This window comes from Barbus barbus (genome assembly GCF_936440315.1).
Source record: "Barbus barbus genome assembly, chromosome: 49".
NCBI classification, from domain to species: domain Eukaryota; kingdom Metazoa; phylum Chordata; class Actinopteri; order Cypriniformes; family Cyprinidae; genus Barbus; species Barbus barbus.
Window position 1 is genome coordinate 18,128,641 of NC_136727.1, and position 12,931 is coordinate 18,141,571.

General features: G+C 37.5%; 1 protein-coding gene across 1 annotated transcript in view; it reads right to left on the reverse strand.

The window, feature by feature from the left end:
• Positions 1–8,123: 8,123 nt before the first annotated feature.
• The window catches only part of LOC306867618 (E3 ubiquitin-protein ligase RNF123-like), a 148,890-nt gene continuing 144,082 nt past the window's right edge, over positions 8,124–12,931 (reverse strand). The window contains exons 38-39 of the mRNA XM_079413383.1: positions 11,579–11,664; positions 8,124–10,311 (exon numbers count right to left, since the gene is read on the reverse strand). Coding sequence (XP_079269509.1) covers positions 10,212–10,311; positions 11,579–11,664 — 186 coding nt within the window. The 3' untranslated portion in view covers positions 8,124–10,211. The remainder of the gene's footprint in view (positions 10,312–11,578; positions 11,665–12,931) is intronic.

Genomic DNA, 12,931 nt, shown 5'->3' on the forward strand with positions numbered 1-12,931 from the left:
TTTATTTTTAATAAGAAAAACCCAAAAGTTATATTTGTAAAGAACCTTTCACACCAAAAGTGAAATTAATAAGCCTTTCATTATTATATTTCATTTTAATTTTATTATTGATGTACGAATTGAGTGAGATTTATTTTCCAACATTACTCTTTGCATATGCATATCTGTACCTGTATGTAAATGAATGCTTTATTTATAGAAAAAAATGCAAATACATGAATTGTCACGGTTTAGTTTCTCTTTAGTCCTCTTTTGCTCTTATTTGGTTCTTCCTGTTCTTGTTTCCTGTTATTAGTTAATCATCGTTTAGTCTTTTCACCTGTGTTCCAATTAATTATCTAGTTTGCTCCTTTGTTCTAGTTCCTATATAAGCAGTTTAGACTTTGTCTTTGTCCTTGTCTCGTCTTGAGGTTACGTTTATGCAGCTACCTGGAGTTCTCTTCTGTTTCATTTAATAAAGTTGGATTTTTGTTTTGCATTCCTCGTCCGCCTGTCTCCTTGGGAAAGCATACCGTGACAGAAGACGAGACCGAAACCGAGGGATATCAGGCCGCCGTTCGCGGCTCTCCCAAGCCCACAGTCCGTGGGAGATTTGTTTCCGCCCGCGGCGAAGATGGTTCCGCCGTCCACGGCGATGATTGTGCCGTCGTCCGAGGCGATGATGGTTCCGCCCGCAGCGAAGACAGTTCCGCTGACACAAAACGCGGGGCTATTGGATGAGGCTCTGCCCCCGGAGTTCTCGGCTCCCATAGTCTCTCCAGTGCCTGCTCTTCACCAGTGCCCTCCAGTGCCTGCTCCTCGCCAGTGCCCTCCAGTGCCTGCTCCTCACAAGTGCCCTCAAGTGCCTGCCCCTCGCAAGTGCCCTCCAGTGCCTGCCCCTCGCAAGCGCCCTCCAGTGCCTTCTCCTCGCCAGTGCCCTCCTGCTCTCCTGCGCCTCTGCTGGATCCGCCCAGCTCTCCTGCGTCTCCGCTGGTTCCGCCCAGCTCTCCTGCGTCTCCGCTGGTTCCGCCCAGCTCTCCTGCGTCTCCGCTGGTTCCGTCCAGCTCTCCTGCGTCCCCGCTGGTCCCGTACGGATCCGCGCTTCCAGAGTACCCCCGAGAGTCCGCGCTGCAAGAGCGCCCTCCTGCGTCTCCGCTGGTCCCGTCCAGCCCTCCTGCGTCTCCGCTGGTCCCGTCCAGCCCTCCTGCGTCTCCGCTGGTCCCGTCCAGCCCTCCTGCGTCTCCGCTGGTCCCGTGCAGCCCTCCCGCGTCTCCGCTGGTCCCGTCCAGCCCTCCCGCGTCTCCGCTGGTCCCGTCCAGCTCCGCGCCTCCCGAGCGCCCTCAAGTATCCGCGCTGCAAGAGCGCCCCCAAATGTCCACGCTGCAAGAGCGCCCCAAATGTCCGCGCTGCAAGAGCGCCCACAAGTATCCGCGCTCTTCGCCCTCAAGTATCCGCGCTACAAGAGCGCCCCCAAAAAAAAAACAAAAAAAAAACAAAAAAAAAAACAAGAGCGCCCCCAAATGTCTGCTCATCCCGAGCGTCCTCAAGAGCCCGTTCCTCCAGAGCGCCCTCCAGTGTCCGCTCTTCCTGAGCGCTCCATAGAGCCCGCTTCTCATCAATTGTTCCCTGGAGAGAACTTCCTCAAGAATTTTTTTTGGGGGGGGGGCTATATACCCCTGGCCTGTGTGGCCAGGCCGAAGGCCACGGAACTCCCTGTGCTATCTTGGCCAACCCAAAAAATAGTCCCTCCAGGGCCTCCCATGTCTCCTGATCCGCCATGGCCTCCAGTGTCTCCTGATCCGCCATGGCCTCCCAAGGCCCCTGATCCGCCCTGGAGGCTTCCCTGGTCTCCTCCCTGTCCTGGCCCGGCTCCAGCCTCCAGAGCGCCCGCCCCCCCGCCCGTTATGTGTATGTTACGGTGCGGGACGCACCTTCCGGGAGGGGGGCGATATCTGTCACGGTTTAGTTTCTCTTTAGTCCTCTTTTGCCCTTGTTTGGTTCTTCCTGTTCTTGTTTCCTGTTATTAGTTAATCATCGTTTAGTCTTCACCTGTGTTCCAATTAATTATCTAGTTTGCTCCTTTGTTCTAGTTCCTTTATAAGCATTCAGTTTAGTCTTTGTCCTTGTCTCGTCTTGAGGTTAAGTTTATGCAGCTACCTGGAGTTCTCTTCTGTTTCATTTAATAAAGTTGGATTTTTGTTTTGCATTCCTCGTCCGCCTGTCTCCTTGGGAAAGCATACCGTGACATGAATACACAAACAATTAATTTAATTGATGATTGATTTTAATTTTTAATTTGTATAATTAATAATTTATTTCTTAATTTTTATTTTATTGTTGATATAATTGCTTATTAAACTTATTCATATTCAACTTATTCCATATAGCATTGAATAGAATATATTTACTTACTTTTCTAAATAATAAAGAATACATAAATACAATTATTACGCATTCATTTTTAAAGTTGTGTGTGTGTAACTTTTGTTTACAGTAACATTGGTAACAGGGTTGAAAAGTTGAACTAGAGAAAAGTAAATTCAGCATAAACATTTATATTTGTTACAAAATAAGTAAATACTCAACTGATATACAGCCAAAAAATGGGGTAAATTCAACTCGGATAAATAAATTCAGACCTTGTGATGCTGTGGTTTTATCGTTTATGCTCTGTTTATGTTTGTAATTTGCAGTCAATCTTGATTAGAGAGTTTTATCATCTGTATCGGTCTTGGGCTGGCGTTGTTCAGAAATGAGTTTTGCAAAGATGACAAAAATTTGGAAATAAATGTCAGTTCTGTCATTCCATTCAAATATCTAAATATCAGATGCAGTGCATGAACTCTCACTTATCACCACTAATATGACTTGACATTGACATATTTCCTATTGAAATGGGTATTCAATTTGAGCAGATTTGTCCAGTTGTCTGAAATTTACCAATTAATTTTTGAATCCAAGTCATGATGGTGATATTTTAGTTTATTTATTTATTTATTACACTTATAATGTAATTTAATTGTGAAGGTCTTTTAAAGATTAATTGAGATTAACAGAGCTTTTGAAGCATGCTGGTGAAATTTGGGCAGCATAGAAACAACAGTATAAAACTCTCTCTGCATGAGTTTAATGATATGAGTTTCTTCAGCACCACGGACAGCGCAGACTATTTATCTACTGGAGACACCATACTGAGCACTTTCACTTATTATCCTACATGCAGCAGTGACCGTCTACAGAACCATGTCAGAAATATGATTTGATAAAAATGGGTAAGTACTTTTGCCTTGTTTGGGGTTTTCATGAATCCATTTCCCATATTATATAATATACCACAGAATTAAACTAAATAAAGAAATTACATCTTGCACAATTAATAGGCTATTGGTTATGGCTATTACATTTTATTTTCATGAAAAGTAAGCAGACTTCTCCCCAAATTTCCATTCATCTTATGCATGTATGATAGTAAATTAAATACATAAAAATGATATTTAAATTAAAAACATTTATGTTTATGGGTTTTGTACTTTTCATTTATGCTGATTTTTATTAAAACAATATTGCATCTGAACAGAATGACTCTAACAAGCCCAATACATTTTGTTAGTGAGTTATATTATTACTAAAACTTCCAAAGCTCTATTCTATCAAATAATATATCATCATTGTCAGATACTAAGGAAATACAAGATTTTGAGCTTTGCTCACTTTTTGAATTCACTGCCTGACTATTTATAATCTATTGCAAATTATAACCATTTTAAAAAAGCCACACAATCTTGGTTGATACATCAACAAACTTGTAGTCATGTTTAGTGTACTCATATTATAAATGTGTGTACTACTTGTTGTTTTATTGATTGTTTTGTTGTTGTTTTTGTAATTTATAAAAGCCCTCCTAGGGACAAGTGTTGCAAATTAGCTTTGGCTATAAACACTATGGTACATGCATGGGATGACTGTTATTTCAGCTTCTAACAAATAAAACATTATATAAATAAATGCACCTTGTTTGACAGCAGAGGGCAGTAAAGAGCCAGATGTTCAAGAAATAACCAATGACACTGAATTATGATTATGATATGCCTATTTATATACCACAGTATTATGCATGGGTTTTTTTTTAAGCTGAATTATACTTTCTTTGTTGCTTTATACATCAAGGTAGATGTTCTTTGGTAATTTTCACTGTAAAATGTTAAAGAGTTCATTTCTAAAAACAGATTTTTAAAAAACATTCATATTTTTTACTGATTTATCATTTGTTGATCCTCACCATGTGCTGAGGTACATGTGCATCTCATTGCAACTGATCGTTTAATAATTATGTCTATCAGCATAAATGTTGTCTTTAGTTTTATGAGGCAAATACTATCCATATTAAGTAGTGGGCTTTGAAAACAAACATAAGCATGGTTTTGTACGTTTTAATCTCGTCTTAACTAAATAACATTAAAAAAAGTACATACAGGAGAAAAACATATATAATTAAGTACTGCAGCATAATTAAAGTAACCATAATGATAGAGAGGAGGGATGCAGTTCTTACCTTTACCTCTAGAGGGAAGCATTGCCCAATTTAACACCTTGTTTACATCTGTGTTGAGAACAGAAGACACATTGGAGCCTCAAGACTGAGATCTGCTTGAAACTGATTTCTATTGCTCAAGAGATAAGTTACGCTGTATTAAATATTATACATCTGGTAAAAATGACAGAAACAAGAACTGAATGAGGACAAATCTGGACAAACCTGCTAATGAAATAAAACAAAATACAATATTCAAGATTATGTTTTTACAATTTAGGTTCTAAGGTTAATCTTGATTTGTGGACATGTAGATCTTTTTACAAGATCACAAGATACTAGTGACCTAAAACGATTAATAAATCACCATCGATTGATTGAATGATTGTAATTTAATAACAACATAAGGTTACACTTTAATTTAAGGTGCCCTTGTTACAGTGCAATTATTTAAGTATGGAGTAATATTAATCAACTACGTGTACTTACTATATGGTTAGGGTTACTTGCATGAAATTATACATGATTTATAGTAATTATAATAGTAAGGACATGTAACATCTGTTAACAAGGACACCTTAAAATAAAGTGTTACCCGAAATAAATTACAGTTACAGAGTAAAACAACAAATGTGTAATTAAATTACAGTTACTTATGAAAATGTTACGTTTAAATCTGAATATTTTGAATGTTGAATAATAATGATTTGTTGCGTTGGCTGTTTTTGATGTGCACAATGCCTCCTGCCATTTAAAGGCTGTTTAGTAAAGCAATGCTATGTTGGTGCTTTTGATTGGTTCTTGTTTGAATTTGCAGTGCACCACGTCTGCCAATTGCAAAAATGTAAATACAAATAAAAATGACTTGTTTTTGTATATCTGCCATAACAAATCTTTCAGATTTCTCTCATCCATTCACCTTGACTTGTTTTTTCTCTCACAGGCCCTGAGGTTTTTCCCTGTTCTGCGTCCCAGGGGTCCGTACTCTCAGCCAGGTTGCCGGCCCTGCAGCGGTCAGATCGTGTCTCGACCCAGAGCGTATTGATTCAGGTTCAGGTTTGCTGTCGTTCATCTATAAATACACCCGGGGTGCTATCGGTGGCCTGCCTGGGGAGGGAGGATTCTCTCGTTGCCAGACTCTCTCTCCACCCTTTATCCCGTCCTCCTCCCCTCCAGACAGGCTATTTTTGAAGGTGATCTATAAGCCCCCCAGCACCCTGCCGGCCCTGGGTTCAGGTTCTAGGCAGTAGATCAATGGAAAGCTGCAGAACTGTGTGCGGTGAAGGAAGATGCTCCACTTCATCCCACCCGTGGATTCAAGACCCTGTTCTTTTCTCTCCACCTCATGCTGCGGGTTGAAAGGGTTAAATCTTCAAATATTATATCTATCCCTCATGAAAAGAAAGAGGCATTGCAAAAACACACTAATGTTGCGGGGTGATCGATACTGTATACATTTGCACACCGAAATCACAACACTGTAAAAATTCCAACTTCTGAAAAGTTCTACTAACAAATGTAAAGAAGTAGCCTGAATGCATCTAAATGAAGGTTTAGATGCAACACTAAAATATACAATATGAACACATTTTACTGCTTTAATTTTTATTGTATGTAAAATGCTTACATTTGACATTTCAGTGTGAAACCTACCTCATTGTATGACTCTAAAGCTGGCAGTACATAAAATACTGACAATTTACAATAAGTAACACATTTATGTTCTTCATATGTGGGACACGAAACTTTAGAGGCTCTCAATACATTGATATTTTATCTTGCATCCATTTAAAAGAACATGTGCTGGAACAAGTTTCATATACTAAATCACATGCAATCAGAATCATGTCGGATATTGAAACAAGTTGAAACTTTTTGTGCTTTAAAAGAGGACAACCTTTAATTTGGCTTATTGGTCTTATCTTCTACAAACCGTATTACAAGGTGTACGCAAGTAAGCTGTTAAATCAGCGTTGTTTAATTCAAGACCTCTGGGGCAAAGGCGACGCGGCCCAGTGAAGCCAACATAACAGGATCGACCCGTCATTACTGTGCACCCACTATAACCAAAGACTCTTTCACACCAAACACATTATCAAACACAGCTCAATGGACGGTCATTTAAAAGCCGCTTGCCGCTGACATTTCTTTTCATTTACAATGTTGTACCAACTTTATGCCAGAGAGCGAGAATTGAAGTGAAAGATGTTGGGAGCTGGGTCAGAAACAAAGACTAGTTCAAAAGAGCGCAGCGTCCTCCTCGGGATACAAACTCCATCTCTTATTTACAGCATTGAATTGGCAAAACCTGTTTTGGAACAGACAGCAGCAATGTTTTGGCCATATGTTGTGAATATTTTCACCAGCTGCTGTGCATTGCCAAGGTTGCTGTCATTAAAATTAAATGTGGTCCTGTCTGACACAGCGATGCTAGATCTCTGTAATATTTGAGACGAACATAAGCTAATGAAAGAAAGGATTATAAATCAGTCGCCACACAATTACACACCACATTCTGATAATAGAAAGATGTAGAGACAAATAGGGTTAAACATTCTTTTAAGTTCCTATTTTCAACAATGTATGACTGAAACAATGTTGTTTATCTCAGGAGGTCAAACTAAATATTATATTCATGTATTAACCCAAACTCAAAATTTTATAATAGTTTGGCAACTTTTCAACCCATATTTTGGACATACCTGAATAATAGAAAACCTTGATGAGATTGGTTTTATTTTCTAGCAATCCACTTTAATGCATATAAATATTGTATCAAATATTAATTAAATTCAAGGTTACATTGTGCATTTACATACTAAATATATTTAATTTAAAAACTGGTTTTTATAAAAGTCTGGCAATTTTTCAACTCTGCTGCCGATATTTTGGACATATTTAAATAAAATTAAAATTTAACTAATTGGTCTAATTGTATTATTTTCAAACAAAATATTAACTTAAAAATATAGAAATATTCGATGCAAATATTAATGAAATCCAAAGTTAAATGGTGCATTTAAATAGAAATATGCCCAAACAAGTAACAGGGTTGAAACACAGATTTTAATTAAACTGCTAATTGTTGATTATTTAAGGTGAACAAAACCCATACATTTCCCATAAATGAAATTTAAAAAATCTTTATGTTTAACCATTTTTCTTACAATAACATCGGTAACAGGGCTGAATGGTTGAGCTCAGTGAATGAAGTCAACTACGCTGTAAAACTAATTGTCAAAGTTGTAAATAAAACAAAGCTTATTGGAGAACATTTTTACAAGAAAATATTATTTCAGTTTTTGTACATCACCATTTTAAACTAAATATACCGTTTCTTTGTAATAGTTTGTAAAACTTACTAGCAATTTCTGAGTGAAAATGGTTCCAATTTAATTTTCTTTTTTATCTAGAAGACGTGGAAATTGAGAAAACTAAATTAGATTATACTTCCCTTTCACTATGATGTGGAAATAGTCCAATTTTTAAACAGGGAGGATATCATTCAGTAACGGGGTTGAATGAATGTGGGATATGTATAAATATATGCTTAATAAGTAAGCCAATATATACATTGGAAAGTGCCTACAAAGTAAGCACACCAGACAGCATTTAGCATAAACAATTTAATGCTAATAATACATCAATACATGTACACTCTCACAAAAGTGAAAGAACCAAAAATTGCCATGTCCTCTCTTTCTAAAAAAACCAAAAACAAAAAAACAGTCCTTTAAATATTGCTTAACTTATCTAAAATTCCCTTTGACAACAATAGCAGATGCCTGAGAGTGGAAACCCTTAAATTAAAGTCGTCGGCACACACTCAAATGCGCAAACGCACACACACACTTTAAGTAAACTATAGAGGGGGAGTCCTACATTCATATCATGCACCCCCTTTTTTAAAAACAACATTACACCACACTGTGAGAAATGCTTTAACAGTCCAAATGAGAGAAGTAGTGACCCAAATACTCTTTTGGTTTTGATAATTCATACGTTATTATCGGTTTTATACAGTGCTTGGAAGTTCAGTGGTTTATCGGTCATAGCAAATTGTCTGCGTGTTAAATAAACAGTCTGTGTGCATTAGTAAGAAGCATATGAGGAATTCTGTATAAGTTGTTAATTGTGTACTGTATTGTGACAGTCAAAGCTGCGGCCCACCTCCAGTCTTGGCTCACTCCATCAAACTTTTGTGGGTTTTAAAACTGGGCCGCACCACTAGACTTGTATTTGGTGTAGAAAATTGCAGTTGACAATGGCTGAATATCCTTTTAAGGGAGCTGTGGCAAGGCAATGGATTCTGAGTGCAGGCAGAGCCTAAGTGTAACATAATCCATCTGGAAACGATAACCCCATACACAACAGCAAAGCACTTATATCTAGATGTCTGTTGGTGTTCTGTAAATAAAACAGCAGTCTAGGCACTCCTAATGGAACAGACTGAAGGAAAGATCTGGGAAAGAAGAAAGCTGAGGCTTGTTTGAGAACATTCACGAACACACACCATTATAACAACAGATCTAACGCAAAAGCCATCCGAATGGAGAAATGTAGCAGAGAGCAGAACGAACAAGTGTTGGTGAGAAATCAAAGGATTTCTCTCAAACAGGAATTGTTATCACTCTCTCACATTGCATTTATGAGTCCGTGTAAACTGTCCATGTCCCGAAACAGTCTTTTTTATCTTATATGATGCTTTATAAATCCGTAATAAAAAACAGTACATGTTATATGACAGGCGAGTGTAACAGCTTTATGTAGATGCGTTTCTTTTGCCTTGGTTTCTTTCATGTAGAAAATCATGTACAACAATCCAAAGTGACTGTAGGTTCTGCTTAGTGTGACACTACTTGTTGTCATATATGCCAACTATGGCTATCATTACTGAGTATAAAAACACTAGCAAATACAGAGAGTGATGTGAAAAACTGTTCACTAGTACTGAGTTTAAATCTGGCTTCCTGATATGATAATATAACCAGAGTTTGTGAGAAGAGAAGAGACAAGAATGAGACGAGAGGAGAAGAAAGAGGTGAGATGAAAACATGAGAAGAAAAGCAGAGACTAAACGTGAATGAGAGAAAAGAAGAGATGAGGAGAGACTAGAATGTGATAGAAGAATAAGAGAAAAAGAAAAAAAAAAGAGATGAGATGAGATGAGACAAAATGGGCAGAGACTAAAAGGAACAGAGTAGATTAGAGAGGCAGACATGAGATGAAAAATGAAGATGAGAAAAATAGAGAGGAGAAACGAGAAGACTGAAATAGATGAGATAAAAGGATAGAATAGAAACGAGCAGAGAGGAGATGAAATCAGATGAGAACGAGCCGGGACAAAATGAGAAGTGATTGAGACAGTGGCGAGACACTCTCCATCACTATCAGCAGATCTTCCACATTCAGAAGCACCATGAGCACGTGGCTCTAAACAGGATCTCATCCATTCATCACAAAGACACCTGGGAAGAGCGATTACCTTGCAAGGCCTTGTTCCATTCGTCAGAAGACAAAATGTTATGATACGCCACTGCAGATGGGCAACGCTGGCTGAACCAACGGCGGGATGGTGACCATACATCCAACCTGAATATGTGTGTTTTTGAAGTGAAATCTTTGGGGAAAGTGTACATAATGTGGATTTCTGAACACCAAATGTGTGTGTGTGTGTGTGTGTGTGTGTGTGAAGGGCACACTAAGAGCTGGCTGGTTTGGTGTAATCTTCCACTCCAGTGATAGTGGCCTTGCAGAAGAAGCAGTCCTTGTTATTCATCAAGTGCTGATTGATACAGGCCCTGAAATAAAAGACAAAGTGAGTGAGGGAGCAAGAGATCGGTCCGTCAGTGACATTTCATCACTTAAAGAGTGCTGAGTCACGTCACATTGTGAGTTATCTGTGCTGTGCTTCACGATATACGTCAAGCAACTCAAAAACAAACTGCCAAGAAAACTGATTCGATTGAGAGCACAGTTTTGATGTATACCAATAGTATTCTGACAACTTCAATGCAGTGCTGAGACCATAGCATTACCAGAGGACGGTACTGGGTAGTAACTGATAACATGTAATATAAGTTACCCAGCAGACACAGCGTTAAAAGAACATTGATATTTGGTTAAGTTTCGGGTGCGATGTTGGGTGACCAAAATTCATTGTCAATACAACGTTCAATACCGACATCAGCTGGTTGTGTAACCAAAATCCAACATTAAGTCAACGTCAAATTGCCATCAAATACTGACTTCAACCCGATTTTCATTGTCAGACAAAATGCAACGTTTGTCCGACGTCAACATGATATTATATTGACGTCCTGTGCCTGCTGGATTTAGTACTTGTAGTTAGATTATATTACATTGTAAAGTGCTCATATCAGATTACACTTTTTATGGATTACATGATTACATATTATTGACACAATGGCAGTACATTACTCATCTTTTAAAAAGTCATCTTTGGAAAGTCTTACAGATTTATGAAAGTGCACACACCAGTCAGAAAATGGAGAGGCCACAACCTTTTTAAGATTTTAAGTAATATATTGTTTGTTAATGATCACATGACATAGTGCACAACTCAAATATTTATATTTTTACTGTTCTCGTATTTATTTTGATAGTTTTATTTTCAAATGGGTTGATTAGTTTTGAGTAGTTTAATTTGACATTTTTATGATTTAATTAATTATTAGCTTTTTTGTTTTTATCAAGAAGCCCTCTGCAGTTCATTCACGAACCCCAGTTTGTGAAACCCTGGCATAATGTAATGTTACATGTTATGCCAAATGTAATCTGAAAGTAATCCAAAAGTAGTCAGAATAAATTACTCAATAAATTACTACAAACTAAAATTTCCATCGTGTAATTTGTAATCAGTAATGGACTGCTATTTTTTATTAACCCAGCACTGGAATTACTGTATCGCAACAGTGGAAACATGTCCTTAGTATTTCAGGCAGTGTTTATGCTATACATAAGTAATGGTCATTGAAGCCTTTAACGGCATGGTGTTAATCTCTTAAATGGAAGAATACTGTTGATAGGATGTTGGCAGCAACTCACTTGCAGGATTTGTGGGAGCAGGGCTTGAAGATGGCTGATATGGAGTGTGCATAGCAGATCGGGCAGAGATCGTCCTCGCTGGTCGGCTATAAAAGAAAAAGACCGATTCAATCACTTAAGAAGCAGATAGATGCTTCCAGAAAGAAAGTGTTGTCAAAGATACTGTTTTTCCTTCTCAACAATGTCATCATATTCAGCAAACCAAATATATATTAGACAGACCGTATTTAGGAAATTAAGGACTGGATTTTTTTTTTGTTCTTATGCTACAGAAGACCTCATTTTATTTCCTAATACATACTCAAAGTAGCAGATTTTCACCTGCACAGCATGTACTTTTTGTAATTAGCAGCAAGAGAACAGAGCTTGACCCCTGACCTCTTAAAACAGGCTGATGGAGCTTCATTAGTATACAAGCATCTCATTAATATGTAAACCTTATTATTACTTCATCAAGGCAGGAGAGAGTACAGCATGTTAAATGAATAGTTCACCCAAAAATGTAAATTCTGTCATATCCGTTTCTAAAACCCATGAATTTATTTGCCACAAAAAAGACATTAAGCTTTTTATTTGTACTTAAAAAAACATATATATATAAAAAAAATAGGCATTCATAATTTTGACATTTCACAATATTTGACATTCCAAAATCACGAGCCACTTTAATGACTAAATAATGTTTTTTTTCTCATTTTGTCAGTGATCCCCATTCACTGTAAATTAAAAAAAAATAATAAATAAATCATAAAATATACATTTTTGAAAATAAATATATAACATACACATATTATAACACAAAAAAACAGCTTTACAGACATAAAAAAAATGAATGAAGTGAAACTGATAACTTTGAGATAGATTCTATTTTTATTCTCTATTCATATGCTATTTACTTATGCATATGTAGGACACTGCGCACCTGCACATTACAGCAGTCACATATTCAACATACATGGCATTTCAAAAAAAGCTGCAAAAACATTCTGCACGCATCCCAAGGGGACAACACACAATATAATACATTCAGCACAGGGAGAACAGTCCTCAGAAGTGTCAACAAACTAGAACACATGTACAAAGACGTCAGAAGATGCATATTTGCTTTTGGTGACCCCGACGTACTCACTTTTGTATATAACATTGAGAAATAGAAGATTCAATTGATAATTAAATATATTATTTAAAACAAAAATCTAATCTGAATCCATGAAGTTATATTTCTTAAACATCTATGTTTTATTTATTTTATCATTTTTTTCTAGGACGTTACTGTGTTTGAGTGGCGCTCTATATGAATTCAGACTTTTTGAAAAGTAGTGAAATGGTGGTTTTCTGGGCAAAACCTGTTAT